Here is a 19,267-nt window from a genome sequence, read left to right as displayed (position 1 = left end):
TTTCTTTATGTATTAGATAATTACAGAAAACGAGGCAGATGCAACACTGGTAATTGCTGCAGTACAAAAAGGTATTGGTGTCTCGTCTCAATGCTTATACTTCACACATATGTTATGTAGCCATGTAGGTGTCACAGCTTTCCATCATCATAGAGACAGGTGCTCAGTTCAACCTTTTGCTTGGTCTTGGGCCCACTGAGCACAGGTGTGCTGTGTTTGTGGGGGTGATCTGGTCACTGCACTTTTGTATTATATGGTGTCCAGGGTTTTTCCTGGGTCAAAATGGGTCTTAGGTGCTCCCAAAAAACAGACCGTGTGCGCACGGTCTGTTCGTGCACGTCGGGCTGTTGAGTGACTGATCAGCAACTGGCCGCTCTGTCCATTCGCACACCTCACAGTTGCGTATTGATCAGACAAGAAGACACGCTTATCAACTCCAGTGTCTCCCCCCCCAACAACAACTCTTCTCGGCTCGCGCGCGCCAGAGCTCCGATGCCGGCGCGCGTCTCGCTCAGCCGTGATGCGCGCACACAGGTGAGCACACCTCAGTGTTAAATTAAGCTTAGGGCACCAACATGGCTAGCGGCACTAGTCCCGCCCCCCTGAAGCTGTAAACCTAGGGGAAACACTGAACTCGATTACTATTGATCAAAACAGAACGAGGGTTCGGCTGTAGCCTACTTGAAACATACTATTGAGAACATATTCGCTGACGTGATGAACACAGTTTTTTTTTTTTTTTTTCCCATCGCAGACTTTTTTTTTGCCTTAGGCGCTCGGGATTTGTCATAGGCGTTCGGGGAAACGGCTTAGACGCCCGCCCAAATTTTCTCTATGCAGGAAAAACCCTGGTGTCCCCTGATTGAGAATCGGGGACACACATCTAATCGGTTAAGTCTTGCCTCTAAAAGAGTAAAGAGTTCAAAAGAGTCTGGATGGAGCTTGGTGTTTTGTGGAAGAAGTCTCAACACTAGGGATGCATTTAAGAGTATTTATTTGACATTCATTTCTGGTTGCTTTAAAGCCCAGCTGTGGCCATGTCTCCTCATATCTTCAGCCCAGAGTCTGCCTCCAACAGTTTCTGTCGACCTCCAAGAATCAGACAGCCAATCTAACGTCTCGCAAATAAGATTAGTACATATAGTCTCCATTTAGTGAGCTTAAAGCTCCCAGCACCCTGATGGCATGCTTTTCCCTGCTCAGCATTTCAAAAGAGACTGAGCTTCATGCCAAGAGAGGTAACAGCTGCTTTCCGCTTCCGGTTTAGAGACTTCAGAATAAGAGCCTAAACAGGAAACCAGCTAGGATCTCAAGGGAAACGCACCTCTACCATAATAAAACCAATCTCATTCATACTATCCACATCCTACAGTTATGAGAACTATATACCTCATAAAATCAACATTACAGTTACAAATATAATACAGTGATCATACTTGTCTATGCTTCTTAATACATTAATCGGAATATTCCTCCCTAATATCCACTATGTAAATTATCTTTCTATATGCATTATTTAAAACACAAGACTTCCTTATTTACATGTGCAAGTGTACATAAAATCCACTACAACCTAACACCTCCTGTTAAATTATTAAGATTTTTTAAGAAAAATAGTAAACATATATATATATATATATTGTCTGAGTTAGAGGTTACTATAGCTTAACTGTTAATACAGCACTGTTAAGTGTGCTAAAGGGTAAATAAAGTATAAAGCAATTAAAATGTCCAACATGGCCGAAGGTGGTGCCAGGGGAAAAGAACCCCACGATTACCAGCAGTGGCCAGCTGCCACTAATTCCTTGATGGCCTCCAGTTCCAACCCACCGGGGACCCTGAACGACAGACAGCAGCACAACACACACAAGCCCCGACGTCACACAGGCAACGAGAGGGAGACGCAAACCGCAAACAGCTGTTACACGTGAATCCCAGTGCACATTTATAGAGAACTGTTAATACATTCAGAATATATTTAGCTCTGGTAGTGTTGTGCTGATTACTAAATACATAGATTTTTTAAACTGAAGCCGTATGTTGTTGTTTAGCATTTCTGAGGTTATTGTCAGTGCTGCTTCTCTAGTGGCGCCCCTTCTACATGGTGATTGACAGATTTTTGATTGTATTGCTGCTAATATTAATACCAAAATAGCCTTTGTATCATGATTTATCTGGAGAAACCAAGCATTGAGCACCCCCATACACCCGATGATGATTGATGATCCTTTGTTTCATAACCACATTTCTTTCACACCAGTGCAACATTTTGAATCAGGCTCTTTAGATCAAATCGCGACCAGTCCACTCTTCAGGATCACCCCTACTTGTGGGTCAGATGCGTGCGCAATTGGACTGGGAGGAATATTATGAATCTCGCATGTGTTGCACAGGGAAGCTCCTCACTGGAGGGTGAAAAAGAAGCAGTCGGTGACACTGTGTGTATCAGAGGAGACACTTGGCTGTGTACAATGGACCCTGGGCAACAGTGGCTTAGCAGTCGTCCAAACTGCAGTGCAGTGCAAGGGAAATATGTTTTTGAAACTGAGGTTAAAAAAAGAGGTAACACATATACTCTGTTTAACACATCGGAGAATGTTTCAGTCACAAGATCTGCAGATCGGTGTGAGGACCTTTCGCGATTTCGTTCCCGAAATATTTTCCCAAACTGAGAGCCAAAAGAACCTCGGGTTCAATAACGGTTGCTGCTTCTCTTTCACAGTGTCTGCCGGCCTACGACACTCCAGAGGTGTTCGGTCTCCACCCGAACGCCGACATCACCTACCAGAGTAAGCTGGCTAAGGACGTCCTGGACACCATCCTCAATATTCAGCCTAAAGACAGCTCATTGGGCGGAGGGGAAACCCGAGAGGCCGTGGTGTCCCGGCTGGCTGACAACATGCTGGAGAAACTGCCTCCTGACTACGTACCTTTTGAAGTAAGCCTGCGTCAATGGACACAAGAGTGCATGCGTTTTCAACGTGATCCCCCACTCGCCACATATGCTCTGCAAAGTGGCTGGTGTGTGGCAGTCAGAGAGGGGAGGGGTGTTGGTGATGTGAGGTGATGCTTCGTGTGTCTGAGACAGTGATAGACGGTGAGAAAAGGGGGCCAAAAATAGAGGGGCCGCAGACTTTTTACTTGTTATATTGGTGGTGAGTTGACGTGAGAATGTGACTTTTCTGAGGCGCCCAGAACATCACAGAAAACGTGTCACCGTCTCTACCGATTTCACTTCCATCCATCTGCTGGATGTTAAAGCAGTAACACTGGATTAACACCCCCTAAAATGATCTCTAAATGAGGGACAATTGTACAGATTTGAATGATAAATCAACCAATCTGACTTTTCAAAAGAAATAATTCATAAATGTCGAACCCATGTCTCCTTATTTTCCCTGCTCCTTACAATTAGTCGTCGCTATAGAAACCTCACATCCTGTGCTCTGTTTGTACCTGAGGCATGAAAGCAGTTCATATGTTTTATTCAGATAAGCAACGATTAAATTTTATGAAACACTTCCTCACACTTCTTTATGTTAAGGTTGTATGTTGAGTGGAGGTATTTCCAGGTGCAGCTCATGAACTTTCTGTGTCAACACAGCAGTGTGTGCTCATGCGTCTTCGCTTCATGCATTATGAATCCTTCTGGAAAATCATGAAAGTTTTATCTTGTTTGATTCAAACGTAACCAGGTGAGAGAGCGCCTCCAGAAGATGGGTTCCTTCCAGCCCATGAACATCTTCCTGCATCAGGAGATCGATCGGATGCAAAGGGTCATAGTTCTGGTCAGAAACACGCTGACGGACCTCATGTTGGCCATAGATGGGACCATCATCATGAGCCAAAATCTGCGGGATGCCCTCGATTGCATGTACGACGCACATATTCCCTCCCGCTGGAAGAAGGTTGGTTTGAAGAATTGCCTTGAATATTATTCACTCTTTTCATGCTGGATTTATTTGCAATTCATTTATAGACTCAACATCTTTTGGACGTCCAAAAAAAAAAGGTGATGTGTTAACAGCCAGTAACACTTGCACTGACCATAAGTTACTTTTGTCATTTTGTTTGCTTTTTAGATGGTTATTTAAATGTTTGCTCAGCTGCACACGTGGCAAAATGACCCTCCCAATAGGACGATTCATCTTTTAATTTTACTGAAGTCTATAAACTCACTTTGCACTTTGCATTTAATATATAAGCCACTTTACGACTCGAGACATAAATTAATACGTCAACGGTCTTTTTATTATTGTACAGTAATAATATTTCTAATGTTAATAAACAGGTTTACTAGTTTGTCTCCGATAACATCAGACATGTCGTTCTACAGTAGCTACACAGACAGACAGAAATACAAAATGTAAAGTATATACCTTGTATATAAGTGAATATAAAGTGAAGCGGTGCAAGGGTTATTGATGATTCAGTTTGAGGAGGATCTGGCCATAGGTGATTTATTATAACGTCGTATTGCAGTGGGCAGAAATGTTCTCCTAAATCAGAAATGAAAGCAAAAGAAAACAAGAAATAATTATGACTTGTATTGAAATCCTTGTTGGCATTCTAGTCGTGCGTCACAAACCTTACATTCATCATGATAATCATTTAGATTTGAATAGCTTCCTTGCTGTAGTTCTGATTCTTTCTACCTGCAGCTCTGTCTGCTTTTGGCCCGTTTGCTGCCACTTGGCTTTGTTTTGTTGCATCCTCATCTTTTTTATTATGACGCGCTGAATTTGTTCTTTTTCTCTTTGCAATCCATTTGTTTTGTATACGTCTCCTTGTTGTCTTCTCCTCTGATCTGTCTGGATGACAGTTGTCTGTGTTTCGTTGTCATGTATTGTTTGTGTTGTTGTCTTTGTCTTTCAGGCATCGTGGGCCTCCAGCACTCTGGGGTTCTGGTTCACAGAGTTGCTTGAGCGAAACCGGCAGTACCAGGCCTGGATCTTTGAAGGGCGGCCCAACTGCTTCTGGATGACGGGCTTCTTCAACCCGCAGGGCTTCCTGACAGCAATGAGACAGGTACACACGGCACCAGCTAGCTCCCTACGTACTACCCACCATAGAGGAGAGCAGATGGCACGCGGAGGGAGAGGCATGCCCACAGCCATGCACACACACCTGCACTCCCCCCCCCCCCCCACACACACACACACACACTTTGTTTTCTATTGAATTCTAATTCATGTTACGAATGATTCCGGTGATGAATCTGATTGTCGGCAGAATATGGTCTTCTGACTTAATTTAAACTATAGCTTCATTTCACAAAATATAATGTCATCTCACTGAGCTTGCATGCTGCCTTTTAAGGACTTATGCTTTCTGTTGACAGAGTGCACTTCTCTGTAATACTTGAATATTTTTTCTATTACAGCCAGGGTCTTACAGTTCATTGTTTTGGGGCTTTCTTTCTGGAGAAGTAGTTGCCAAATGTCAGCTCTGTCATTCATGTGCGCTGCTGTATTATGTATTAATTATATATCTGGGTTGCCCACATGAACCGCCTTAACCTGTGGAATTTTCCCGGCACTTGTAGGAGATCACTCGGGCCAACAAGGGCTGTGCCCTGGACCGCATGGTGCTGTGCAACGAGGTGACCAGGTGGATGAAGGACGACATCGCCCAGCCCCCCACAGAGGGGGTGTACGTCTACGGCCTCTACCTGGAGGGAGCCGGCTGGGACCGCCGCAGCTGCAAACTCGTCGACTCCAAAACCAAAGTCCTCTTTGAGATGATGCCTGTGATCAGGATGTACGCTGAGAATAATGGTGAGATTGATTATCTTAGAACATTTGATTCATTGGCAAAGTGTATTCTGAGTGTGTGTCTGCCTCTGAATTTAAAACTCAAATCCAAAAAAGCATTTATCCTGTCTTTTCTTAATTAAGAATCAATCTTTCTCATCTTTGTGAATCTCAGTGTATCCCTCTCCTATCTTTCTCAACATCTGCATCCCACGCGTCATTCAGAATGGATGGATGTAACATTTAAATGTCAAGAAGACTAAGTGCTATTTATTTTGTCTGAGAATAGATGAGCAGCAATATGTAGCAGTGTTTGTTCTGGGTAAGACGAGCTGTATTCAGGAAGCAGCAGAGATGGGCCCCGGTGGACGCCCGCAAGCGATGCTGCCTGGGAAAGGAATTAATGAGCCGATGAGACGCGTAATGCCGTTTGGTTACACCGTGTCCCCGCCCATCTTTTCCCACAAGAAGGTTGCCTGCTGGGTTTGAGTGTGTGCACCAATGCAAAGGAGACTGGGGAGGGATGTGTCTATGGACAAGTGGTTGCAGGACCATTTTTGAGTATGAAAACCACTCTACTTAATTTAGAGAGAAAGGAGGAGGGGGGGGGGGGAAGCAGCACTCCAGCATGTTGTCACTGAAAGGCTAACAACCAACCAGCTATCACAGGGCTCTATATGGATGGATTCCCTTTTGGAGCCAGCCTCAATTGGCCATTTGAAGAACTGCAGTCTTTGGCGTGATTGGCATGTTCTCTTAATTGCAGTTATTTGCCTGATTTGAGCATTTTTGAGTTTATAAAAAACATGTTCTGTTAAACACAGCTGGGTGTCCCAATTGCATCTCCTGACTGATCTAAATATTTTTCAGTCAAAATAATTCTAGTTATAAAGATTTTTAATTATGACCTTAATTAAGAAATAGTTTTTCCAGCTCTTGCTTTTTTTATTATCACTTTTCTTTAAAAAACCATGTATTTATTTAGACTTGTTTGTTGTATTTTTTGATTGCAGGTGTGAAGGACTCCCGCCTCTACTCCTGTCCGATCTACAAAAAGCCCGTTCGGACCGACATGAACTACATTGCAGCCATAGATCTAAAGACTTCACTTACTCCAGACTACTGGATCCTACGCGGCGTGGCGCTCCTCTGTGATGTCAAATGAGTCTCCTCCAGAGACACTGAAACACATCTTGAATGAGGTTAGACATGATTAACTCCCCATCAGTCACTTTTCCAATGTCCTAGTGTGCAGGATAACAAGTTGTTGCCATGGCTATCGACTTCCTTTTTTGTTCCACCACAAAGTGGAGAATTGTGACAGAGGGACCAGCGATGACACATGTGCGTCTAGTCAATGTCGAAAGACTTACACCCAGTATATTCCATCTTAAAGTGACAAAGACAATTGGTCGTACTACTGTGCAAATAACGTATTCACTTTAAAGAGAATCACCAAATGTTAAACATGTCAGTGTGTCTGCTGTGCTCAAGGTAGACCGCTACAAATGTCTGGATTCCTCACTCTTGTGAACTCAGTATTTTGGGAGTTTGGTGTACAGCTCTAGCCGCAGTGTTCCTACCATATCAGAAATCATTTTTAGATCAGGATGGAGATGACAGAATTCGTATTAAACCGTTTTGAAAAATGATGTCACACAGAACAGAAAAGATGAATGAAATCATCATAGGATCGCTCTATTACATAGTTTTCAATGTGTCTCCTGGATTCTTTCTATTAAAAAAAATGTAAACTGATGTTTCATTGACAACCGTTTTGTCTAATTGAAAACCACAGGATTGAGGTTTGGCCGTTATGAGTCTCGACGTGTTGTCTGTCCATCTACTCACCAGCACACTCCTGTCATTGATATGATCGGGGCGGTGAAGGTTTTGTCTTTGTGGTGCACAAAATCAATTCCCCCAAGATCCAATGTCAACGAAAAGTATCCATTCTTATCTTGAGAGATCCCTGTGACGTAAACTTGTTAATCAATTTAATGCAGAGGCAATTTGCGTTTGTGGAAATATACGTTTTATAAATATCAATAACACTCGGTAGAAATTACATACATAGAAATTTTAATGAAGTTTTTACAAAAAACAATGGCATCATAAAACATTAAAACAATTTTTTGGTAGTATTTTCTTTTGTTATAAAACCACCATATGCACTCTAATGCTACCCTGTACACAGATCAGGCTCGGGATTCCCAAATAAACGCCTTCTCACTAAAATCATCTTCGGTTCCAGTGTCTGAACAGCAACAAACACCCGAATCTCCACTGAAGCAAGATGACTCCACCCTGCATGAATTTCACAATATATTCATAGCCTCTTATTTGTAATGGTTTTCCTTTAATGTGCCACCTGTAAAATACATCCAAGACTTTGTGCTTCGAACAAGCTTGATGGAGTAATGTACACATATGTGTGTCTCCTTGTTGGCTGGCTGTTTTCTTAAACAGGACCAGCCTCTCCTTGGCAACCGTGGAAATGCAGTTTTCCTTTGACAACACGTGTCCTTTGCTTTGAATATCAGCTCTTCATCTCTGGCTTTTTGTCTCCCTGTGTAAAAAGGAAATTGGTCGTGGTAAGCAAATAAAAATCCTTATATCCATCACACCAGCATGACATTTCTGACATTCTTGTCTTTTGGAAACTCTTCAAGAGGCCTGGTGTGAAAATGTAAGTATTTTCTTTGTTTCTCTTCTGCTTCACGTACATCGTTTGACATCCAAAATACAAAGTATCGTGTAAAGTGAACAGAATACAGAAGGCAAAGTGACAGACCTTTCCGGATCCAACATTCAAATATATTTCAGGGGTTATTGCCTTCTTGCTGTTCATGCTACACTTAGTTACATAAAGCAAGTGAGTACCTAAATGTCAACTACAGCTGTAGCATGGCTAACTTGCAACGCAATATTAAAATCAGATTCCTTCGTGTGTGACACTTTGCTTGTGTTACAACTGCAGTGAGAAGAATTGATCTCCATCTGTTCTTTTTGCCCATTGAGCCTGTTCTGATCTCCGGGCTTAGGGCATTACATTCCCTTGGGACAGTGAGCGGGTCATCTCTGCATGCACAAAGTAGGTCTTGAGCTCTCCTTTGCCCTTGACGTTGATGATGCCTCGACAAGAGCACATGTAGCCCAGTGTCAGAAGGATGCGGCTCGTCTCCTCCGTCACCTGCAGGGAGAAACAGATTGGTTACGTCCATTACGCTCATCTTCAACATCGGAATTCAATTCGTGCAGCCGAGAGTCCTCGGCTCTATAAAGGACTGCATGTCCAGAAGCTGATGGAAACATCTGATGGCCATTAACTCATCAGGAACACACATGTGTAGTCACGAGAAGCTGCTCTGCATCACTAAACATCGATTGTATGCTAGCGGATAAAATTGGAATGTAAAGTCTCGTCAAAACCCTAACCATGAAATGAATTTCATCCAATCGTGAAAAAATGTGTTAAGTAGAGCTGCACTCACAGTCACGCCCCACCACACAGGATGGCAATGATCTATGGGCTACATTACTTATTGTTGCTTCGGCACATTAAATATTAACAGGCACTGCATTCACACTCAGGAATATAAGTGATCGCAGGCATCAATCATCACAGAGTGCATCAAATAACAGAGTACTGCTTTTTTAATAAAATAAAAAATAAATATATTTTTAAATTACAATTACAAACACACAATATTGTAAATATCTATGTGCTATCTTAGAATCACTCAACATGTTTTAAATATCAACAGGCAATCTTGGAATGTAATGGAAAGCAGGAGAGTTGTGCTGCAGCAGATGTTTGTGATCCCGCCCTCTGAGGACTGGACGGTCCCCACAGACTCATGTCATACAGGTCAAACACCATTATATCTCATCACTGCCCACACCGGAGGAACATGTACGATTTGAAGATGCCACATGATGTTGGATGATATGATGTCCTTGCTACCATAAATAGCACAAACAGAGGGAATACAAGTTTTATCTTTTAAACATCTGGACTGGCATTTAAAATGTCTTCATATGGAAATGGAGCACTGCTGCCTCTTTGAAAGAAACTCAACTTCAATCACAAAGTTTGACAGATACAGATGTCTAAAACTGTTTTGTTCTTGAATGCTTCTCAGAAAACGTTCAACGCTGGAGTTACTCTGTATTTCTTATTTTCAACAATGCCAATACAAATGTAAAGATAAGTGTTAGAGCAGGGCAGCTAGTATTAGGTGGACTGTGTCTCAGCTCAAGTCCATTCAATCCTCCTGAAGACGCACATCTTTAGAAACAGATCACAAATATTCATTTACATTATTGCTGTGAACTATTTCTAAAACATAAGTGTTTTCATGGGATGTGTGACAATAAGAAAAATGGAGAAAATCATCAGACCCTGAATTACCTGTATCTTTCCCAGGACTCCAGTGCTGTCCATTCTGCTGGCTACGTTCACCGTGTTCCCCCAGATGTCATACTGTGGTTTCTGGGCTCCGATGACTCCGGCTATTACTGGACCGTGGTTGATACCTGACAAAGGAAACCCATCAGTCAACATGACAGATGCGTCAGTCCCATATTAGTCAGTTACATTTTCAGATAATTTGTTTCTTTTTCTGAAAGGGATGTTACAGGACATTTTAAATGCAATTACAGTTAATAACGTTGTATTGCGTTTTCAATAATTGTTTTACTTGTTGAATTGAATCACCAGACATGTGTTAAGAAGCTTATTTTTCACCCATTTAGTTTCCAGTTCTGATGTCATACAAGGGCATTACTAAAATATAGTTTTGATCTTGCCAATTAATCATCGAGTGCAGCCAGAGTGCAGAAAAAAGGTAAAAATAAACCAAGCTTTTCACAAGATTTCATCAGAACATGAGCCCAATCCCCAGCCGTCCCAGCACCTCTTGCTGAGTTCTGGAGCTTTTCACAGCACTCCGATGACTCCGGGCTGCTCTTCACTACATTTTTCAAATTGCTGGAAATTGCAATCTGGATAAGTGAGCAGTTTCCTGGCCAGTGGTTTTGTCCCGCCCCAGTGGGGGGTATCCTTCTCGGATGCGTTTCAGCCCGTCTGGAAGCAGCGGGGGTTATGTCCAGTTAAAGTTATCGAACTCAAACTCTTGCCGCACGCAGGGACCCGGGACCCGCAATGCTTTCCTCTTTAATTCTCCCTTCACGCTTTAGTCTCTCTCTCTCTCTCTCTCTCACTCTGCTGTTATGTTGTCACGACTATACCCACCCTGTGGTTGGGTTCTCCTATTTCTCGGCACCACAATATGCAGCCGAGGGCTGAAACGCTTTAAAAGTGCCTGGAGCTAGTTAAATACATTTCCAGCAGGCATGAGGTTAATAATTAAATGATCACGGAATGGGACTAGTTAGCAGTTAGTGCACTAATGTTCGCAAGATCCTGTAGTTAGTTGCAAACACAGGAGCCTACCACACATCGTTGCATACTGAACCAACAGATCAATAAATACATGCTGCACACATAACGTTGGGCATGTCAGGATTCCACAGTTTCCCCTTTCTCCCTGCTGATGCCTCATGCTTGTTATGCCCATGCTGCGGCCGGTAGCTACCATACATTCTCTAAATGTTTGTCTTTTTCATTTTGAAAGCATGGAGGTTAGATTAAAATCAGCGATCGCCCCCCAGGGCCGGCCAACCTGCAGACCTGCCGGGCCGAACACCACCAAACTGCCCCGGGAAGGAGAGCCCAGATGAAAGCCGAGCTCAACCTGCGAGGCCCCGGGCGACTCCACTACCCAGCATGCTGCTGGCTGTCTGGATGACTGAAGAAGTGGGATCTACAGAGGCCTGGCTCCATCGTTCATCCCGGATCAAGCGTTTCACTCTGTGTTTTACGTCATGATGCTTGATACTCGCAGACATTATTTTAAATAATTTTAGCATGTCGGATTAGTTTTTGTTGCTGCCGTTTGCATTTCTTACGCCGTTTTTTTTCTCAAAATGTTTTATTGGGCTACAACTGCATTTTGTTTAGCTGCATAATGACAATAAATGATTCTTGAATGTCTTATTTTCCACCTGACAGCTTGTTGCTGTTGCAAAGAGCCACACAGAGCCATTTAGGCATTTGTCTCTGCGGTAATGTGATGATTCAATTCAATTCAATTCAGTTTATTTGTAGAGCCCAATTTCACAAATTACAAATTTGTCTCGGAGTGCTTTACAATCTGTACACATAGACATCCCTGCCCCAAAACCTCACATCGGACCAGGAAAAACTCCCAAATAACCCTTCAGGGGGAAAAAAAGGGAGGCACTTTCTGGAAATGTAACGAAATGCAGTTTGTGGGTAAGGACTGGGATTAAAAATGTGCGACTCACTCACAGCCCTTTGCTTTCAATGGTTGCCATGGTGTGTAACTCAACAACTCTAAGTTGAATGTCATTTAAGGACTGCGCCCTCCACCTCCATCAAATGGAGCCAATTGTATCGGCATGCCAACATCCAGCTTTTCTCCACAGCCATAGCAGCAGCAATTTCCTCCCATAATTTACTCCAGTGTTCCCTCTGAACATATTCTGGTCCAATGGGCTACCATAAACATCATACTCTATTTCAGATAGGGTATGAGCCGATTCCTGATTCCAAAAGTTTTGAAGATCACCCCCTCCAAACACCCATTGGACACTTGTTGGTCCTCAAACTAAACTTTGATCCGGTAGCCCGAGCCTGGCCTCCAGCCATCTTCAGATCTCAAAGATCTTCTCTGCAAAGCGCCTGCATAAAGTCCAAGGTGCTTTCCTTTGACTGTTAACTCGCTGTCAGTATCCAGTTGCTCACGTTGCTTGAACTTTAGAAGCCACATTATCGCTCTACTTATTGGGGTTTCCTCAGATGTTCCCAATTCACCGCCTCATCCCATCATGCCGTCCTCTTTTCATCGTAGAGCCTGGGAAGACTCGCTTTGCGATTCTGGTTCCATCAGCATTGGTACCACATTCTCACCTTGCCTGGGATCTCGCCTGCCCTTGACTCTGTTCACTTATTCAGGACCTGTGCCTCCTGTAATTGCATCCTAGAACACTCAATACACCCATGAGCCGACGGTCCACCACAGCGTACAGTATCTCCACTACATCCGCGCAATCTAGTCTCATTTAACTGGGTTTTTTCAGGAGGGTTAACGCTCCCGCTGCTAGGGTACATTCCCAGTTTTCCCACTGCATTTAGCAAAGTGGATGAGCTACATGCAGTTCAACCGTTGCATATTAATCATGTGCATTTCTTATTAATCTTAAAGTTTCCTTTTGAGCGTGCGGTCCTTGCTCGTGAAACGTTGCTTTCATGTGAAACTCACCAACTCTAAGTTTGAAGTCATTGAAGGAGTGCTTGTTGATAACATCCAGCTTCCCCACCAAGGCAAATGCAAACTCGACCATGGTCCCGATGTGCATGTACTGCCGGTCATGCTCCTGGGAAACAATGAGGACACGCAACCAGTTACACATCCATTTCTAGTCACAACAAAAATGATGAAGCGTGTTTGTAATGTGTGCGATGAGCCTACCTGTGATGTGTACTCGGGCCCAGGTGATGCATTGAGGCCAGTAGCAGCCATGTAAGTGCTGCCAATAGTCTTGATCTTTTCCACACCACTGAATTTAGGTTTCGACAGCAGCTACACACACACACACACACAAACACAATCCACAGAACCGCCGTAACAAATGGGCCAAGTGATATTTCATGTTTTTATTTTTTTAAAGATGCATGTGTACGCATATGCATATTATATATGCAGTATGGATTTTCAAGAAGCAATACTGTTTTTTCCTCAAGCCTCACAAAAAAGAAACCACACAGTTCATAGTCCAATCACATACGCATAGGAAATCAATGACACCTAGTGGAAATGTCCCGGTTTGTTTCTAGCATCTGTGGTGCACGTGGAGGATGTTGTGAAGGTTCAGGTGTGAGGGTTATTTACCTCGTCAAAATCGGCAATGATTTCGTTGAGGAGCCTGAGACACTCTAATCCTTCTTTGTTGACGTCCGATTCCGTGTAGAACTCTTTAAAGTCGGGGATGGAGGCGAATATGACACACACCAGGTCATAGGACTGGTGATACAGATCCTGCACAACCAAATACAGATATTAGTTTGGAATTCTTAGCATGGATGAAAAACAGGTGGCAAGATGATGATGTATTGAATGAATACTTGGCAGTATTCTTAAATAAAAAACATCAGAGGGACCAGAGCGGCAGACGAAGAGAGTAGGCATCACCCAAATAATGGCTCCCGAGTCCTGCACAGGTCATTTGCCGACTCATCATTCAAACTTTCTGCAACAGAGGTATCATTCCTATTTATATATGATTATGTGTGTGAACTGGATTCAGAGTGATGAATGACAGTTTTAATGGCAAGTCATCAAATTCACTTCAAAGTTGTGTCATTATCGGAGATTAATCATTCATATACTACATTATAAGATCCAGCTACTTAAATATGAAAACATTTGTGATGTAAGTACCACATGAATGTAGCACTTAATACCTAGAAAACAGCCTAAGACTAAATGTATGTACTTTTTACAACTTTAATTCTCTAATGCACTCTGGTTTTGGATGCTCCCCAGTTCAAAGTGTGTGTGTGTGTGTCTGTCGATAGACCACACACACAACACCCCCCACCCTCCACACACACAAAATGCATTTATTGTATGTTTTTGAGTGGATTCAATTAACATAAATAGAAGCATAGAAATCAAGTATGCACATATTTCAGATATATTGGAAAATATGGAATGAAACAGATTATCTTCAACGTAAGCTGCTTTGAAATGCAGTGAATTAAGGTAATATTGGCATTTAACCACTGGTACCGCAAGACCTGTGAAACCACAGTAAATACTGTATGTCATGCATCCATTTGTCAAAACACAATTTGCATGATCCTTCATAACTTCAAATGAAAGAAAACATCATGGCCGCCCACCTCATTCTTCCAGTTGCGTGCCAGGAAATGTTCTGCAACGTGTGCAGGCAGGACATTCTCCAACAGAACCCGGTTGAGGTTTTCCATGGTTTCAATCTCCTCACACTCCTTCTTGAACTTGTTCTTCCACAGAAAGTCTAACCTACAGTAATATTCATTCTGTTACAGGAGGACACAGAGGTGAAGAGCCTGAAGGCACAGCGTGGTTCCATCAAGTCAGAGACAAATAGAAACACAAGGACGAGTCCACCAACGCGTAGAGACAGAAGAGGAAATGAAACACCGAAAAGAACGGAATACAATTTTGACACGATTGCAAAAAGAAAACTCATAAAACTTCGGTGGAAACAAGCTCACATGACTTATTTATGCAGTTGTGGTTAAATAACAAAATGGAAAACCATGATTATTTTACCAGAACTAAAAGAACAGGACACAACGTGCGACAAGATGTAGTCAAATATTTCGGGTGAGGAAAGACTCAGATGGGATTTTTGTTGGAACAATATCTTAAGTGACATTTAATTTTCTTTCATACTGGGTGAAGCACTTATTCCTGAGCAGTACACAATCTCATATGATTTTATAACAAGGATGCATAAACCAAGGAGAAACATTTCTTACAATGATCTGATGGGGAAATGAACAAGCAGAGAACGTAAAATGATTGGATTTAAAAAATACAATAACTTGTGAAAAAAAAGGGTGGGGGGGGGGGGTTCAAAGACAAGAAACGTGTATGTATCAGAGCAATATTTTTGGGACTGAGCAGTTATCAATAAATTGCATCTGTTATTTTTGTGGGACAGAGTACTGTACACATGTCTATGTGTGGCCTTATCAAAATACAGTAGCACTACCCTCACATTTTCCCCATTACGTGAGGCAGAAGAAGCCATAAGCATTTAAAGAAAAAGTTCTAAATGGAAATTAAAAGTGGGTCAATAGTTGTGGAACGTAACCAATTTACAACACACAAAATAATGCATGTGGCACGCACACTTGATGAACTATGATGCCAAATAGGTGTCCATGTGATGCTGCTGATGTTTTTTTGTAGGTGTCGTATGCATGTAGTAAAGGGTGGTGCTTCTGCTTTGCCTGTATATCCACTAATGTCATCGTTATGATTTTTAAAAAGTGTAGCGGTCATGTTGTTGTTGTTGTTTCCAGCACACTGTATAACGCCGAGGGGATGAGCTGCTTTCCATTCAGTGATAAGCTACGATAGAAGTATTACTCCGCACATGTCGTCTCTCACTGACTGAGTGCTGTGAGAGACACAACCATACAAATGTAGTAACGGTGCACACTCACACGTGCACACAGTCACACACTGCGTGTACTACATGGCCTACATGTACTGTGTTATATAATGTTTGTCACTAATAGCTCAGAGTGCGTGATCAAAATGTATAGGGTCTGACTATGGGTTGATTATTGTTACTTTAAATAGATGTTGATGTTAGTACTGAGGACTCAGTCCCACTCAAGTGCAGCGTGTGCCCTGTAATGTGGCGTTAACTCCAAGAAGCACACTAATGAATGACTGGTCTCTGCATCTCCCGGCTTGCAAATATCAAAGTCCAACTGCACATCAGAAATCTAATTTCCTCTGCATTCACAGGAAACACCGAAAGCTGCTCAAATGGCCGCTCTGGTCCGGCAGCTTCATGATGAGCTGGACAGGACATCAAGACTCAATAGTGTCCACGCGTACCACGCAGTGTTGTGTAATTCCTCAACGTGAGACGTGTGCGTAAAATATATAGAATGTGCTTCTCACAATAGAGTTAAGTCAGTGGCGACAAAGACACACAGGAAAACATAGAGTGCAGTGGTGACGTTTCAGAGCTTTTAAAGGGAAAATGTGCAGACGCCAGATGATGACATCATTCAAACTATTACAGTGTGGACTTACCTGTCTGGCAAGTACAAGCAGAGTGATGAAGAAGATAAAGAGGGAGATAGAGCCCATCGTCTTGAGGTCTTTGAGAACTCCTGGTCTTGAAGGGCAGAGAAAGAAGAACGATGAGTTTATGGATGGAGGAAGAGAGAGATGGCCCGAAGAAAAGAATAAAGAGTGACAAGAGTAAAAAAAACAGAGATGAGAGTAATACCATGTAATTGAACAATTCAAATTACAAGCTGAAGTCCATGTCATGTGTCACATGATTGGTTAACAGACCATTTTATTCCAAGCTGTCACTCGGTTAAGACTGTCACTTCTGCTTTGCTGAGACAAGAGCGGGTTGACTATCTGCATTCCAGCGGCTGAGCTTCCTCGCCACGGTGCATTCACAGGGGACCTTTTTCCAAGAGGCATTAAACAACGAGATGTTCACCATCTGCAGAGACGAGTCACTGTGAATACACATCCAGCTCTTGTGTTTCCACCCTCGTAAACCTAAAGATAGGACACCTGTCCAGGGCAACCGACCAAGATACAGATATTGTCCTGTGCATGCAAACATACTAATCTGGCTGCAGTTCATGCTCAAACACGTCCTGTATGACAGCAGTCGAGTTAAAGAAATGAACAATGCTCATTCAAATACAGAATGAAACCAATTCTTTACAGCGAAGTCTGAGTTTGAGCTCTGAAAGTGTGATCACACTCCAACAGGACTGTTGCATCCTAATTTCTGTCGGCATATTTAGCATATTAATGGAACTTAGTCTTATCTAGGGCAGCTCAGCAGACAGCTGAGAAAACAGCCTGCAAGTTCTGCACTCGCCTGGTTCATTATCGAATCAATTCTTTACACAGAATCGAGGGCAAAGAATGAGACAGTTTTGCATGAAGATACATCGGAGATGGAAAACACACGAACAGGAAGCATCATTTATTTAGTTTGATGAGTTTTACAACTGCTGACCAAAGCGTTTGGCAGGCCTCACGCACTATTATGACAGCCAGAGTTACTGACTGCTGCTTCCACGTTGGAAAAGTTATGCTCGGCTTAGTTGCCAATCTTGAAAAATGTGGTGCCAAAACTAGCTACTTTATAGTGTAATCACTGTACTGGCTTGTCACATTTTCAAATAGATTGTCGACGTACATAATCCCACATTACATACTTGTGTAGGACAAAATAAGAGTTATTCATTTAATTACATATCACTTTGTCACTGAGTGATACGGAAAAAATAAACATTGCCATTTTGAGGACATATGTAACAAATGGCATGGCACTGTTTTTAATTCGGGTTGGCTTGGAACACAGTTATGTTTCCGAGGTGGCAAATGAGAGAGTGTCTCTGGCACTGTGACCAACACTGTGTGGAATGTTTTGGTTTCACGGGAGGAAGACACCTTAAAAATCCATTATGCTATTTTAATAGCTTTGGACAGGAAAGACGATCGCCAACAAGACGACGTACTGCATTTCCTCTGCTGCCAAGCTGACAATTTCACTTTAAATCGATGATGCCATCTGATGATGCAGTTTTGAAAACTTGATTTTTGACATTACATTAAAAATACTTTAATTTGCAAGTAGGGCTTTCGAAAATGAATAAACAGAATGATCTTAATTTTCTAGGAAGGCCAACTTGAGTGTTATTGTCATCATTTCACAATTATTGTTCTAAATTATTCACTGTCCATAGAGCAAAGTGCAAGCTGTGTCTGTAGTTCAGTCTCTCTTGGCTGAGTGCACAAAACCATTGTGCTGAATATCATGAAAAAAAAACTAACTATTTCCTTTAGTCCATAAGTATAATATAATATTAATGAAAGTAACCAAACAATATTTTAGTCCATGATATTTGAATTGCTTTTCTGAAGATTTTCCAGCAGCCCACCTCTCCATAATGAATTGTTTTCAAATCAACAGACCATCAACAAACCACATTTGCTACGTAGCACGTGGGCATCAGCCACGACTTGTCTGCACATGGCATTTAATGTGCCACATATCCAAGGACAAGACTTCTCCATTACTATGTCTAAAAGAAACTCTGGCATGACACTGATATAATATGCACCTTACGGAAAACAAGAACAACAAGCTGTAGGGGAAACAATAACTTGATATGCGATTGGACCACAATGCAGTTCAGCCTAGGGGCCTTCATGCAACCATGAATTGTTTGCTTTTTGGTATCATCAGTCTAATCAAGTGATACTAGATATTGACATGTGCGGTATTAAAAAGCCACACCAATAGTCTTTAATAGGATTACCACATGTATCTGAAAAAGTAACACGCCTATGCTGCAGCGAGATCTACTGACTGGAGCATGCTACGCAGCGAGCCCCGGCCCTTCCTGTCTGGCATTAACAGCTGTTCCTTGGGAAGCAACAGCGAGTCATGATAGCGTGCAGTCTGTCCTCAGTCCAACAGGAGAGGAGGAGGAAATAGAGCTGCCCTTAGAGCTTGTAAATCATGTAGAAGGTACATTTTGATAGTTTGTTTATTGGGTTAAATCCCAAATTGATTCTAAAACAGTTAGTGGCATATTGGCAGTGCGACTCTCGATACACTACTCTCTTGAACCGTATCGATTCGTTACGGTG

At 42.4% G+C, this 19,267-nt stretch overlaps 2 protein-coding genes and 1 long non-coding RNA gene across 4 annotated transcripts in view; 2 read left to right on the top strand and 1 right to left on the bottom strand.

Annotated features, from left to right (window-relative positions):
• dnah5 (dynein, axonemal, heavy chain 5) overlaps positions 1-7,511 on the top strand; it is a 91,483-nt gene extending 83,972 nt beyond the window's left edge. For both annotated transcript variants that reach the window (XM_056443719.1, XM_056443718.1), the window contains exons 82-86: positions 2,723-2,938; positions 3,696-3,908; positions 4,876-5,028; positions 5,546-5,777; positions 6,767-7,511. In XM_056443719.1, the coding sequence (XP_056299694.1) occupies positions 2,723-2,938; positions 3,696-3,908; positions 4,876-5,028; positions 5,546-5,777; positions 6,767-6,918 (966 nt within the window). In that variant the 3' untranslated portion in view covers positions 6,919-7,511. The remainder of the gene's footprint in view (positions 1-2,722; positions 2,939-3,695; positions 3,909-4,875; positions 5,029-5,545; positions 5,778-6,766) is intronic.
• Positions 7,512-7,818: 307 nt separating this feature from the next.
• The window catches only part of adcy2a (adenylate cyclase 2a), a 42,715-nt gene continuing 31,266 nt past the window's right edge, over positions 7,819-19,267 (bottom strand). The window contains exons 19-25 of the mRNA XM_056443724.1: positions 16,667-16,751; positions 14,746-14,904; positions 13,733-13,879; positions 13,313-13,423; positions 13,103-13,217; positions 10,168-10,292; positions 7,819-8,946 (exon numbers count right to left, since the gene is read on the bottom strand). Coding sequence (XP_056299699.1) covers positions 8,794-8,946; positions 10,168-10,292; positions 13,103-13,217; positions 13,313-13,423; positions 13,733-13,879; positions 14,746-14,904; positions 16,667-16,751 — 895 coding nt within the window. The 3' untranslated portion in view covers positions 7,819-8,793. The remainder of the gene's footprint in view (positions 8,947-10,167; positions 10,293-13,102; positions 13,218-13,312; positions 13,424-13,732; positions 13,880-14,745; positions 14,905-16,666; positions 16,752-19,267) is intronic.
• On the top strand, positions 9,327-11,745 carry LOC130212630 (uncharacterized). The gene is made up of 3 exons (XR_008835387.1): positions 9,327-9,624; positions 10,183-10,344; positions 11,393-11,745. It is a non-coding gene; the product is annotated as an uncharacterized LOC130212630 (long non-coding RNA).

Source organism: Pseudoliparis swirei, chromosome 22 (assembly GCF_029220125.1).
Source record: "Pseudoliparis swirei isolate HS2019 ecotype Mariana Trench chromosome 22, NWPU_hadal_v1, whole genome shotgun sequence".
Lineage (NCBI taxonomy): Eukaryota > Metazoa > Chordata > Actinopteri > Perciformes > Liparidae > Pseudoliparis > Pseudoliparis swirei.
The sequence above is the reverse complement of the archived record's forward strand: the minus strand, read 5'-3'. Positions and strand labels throughout refer to the sequence as shown.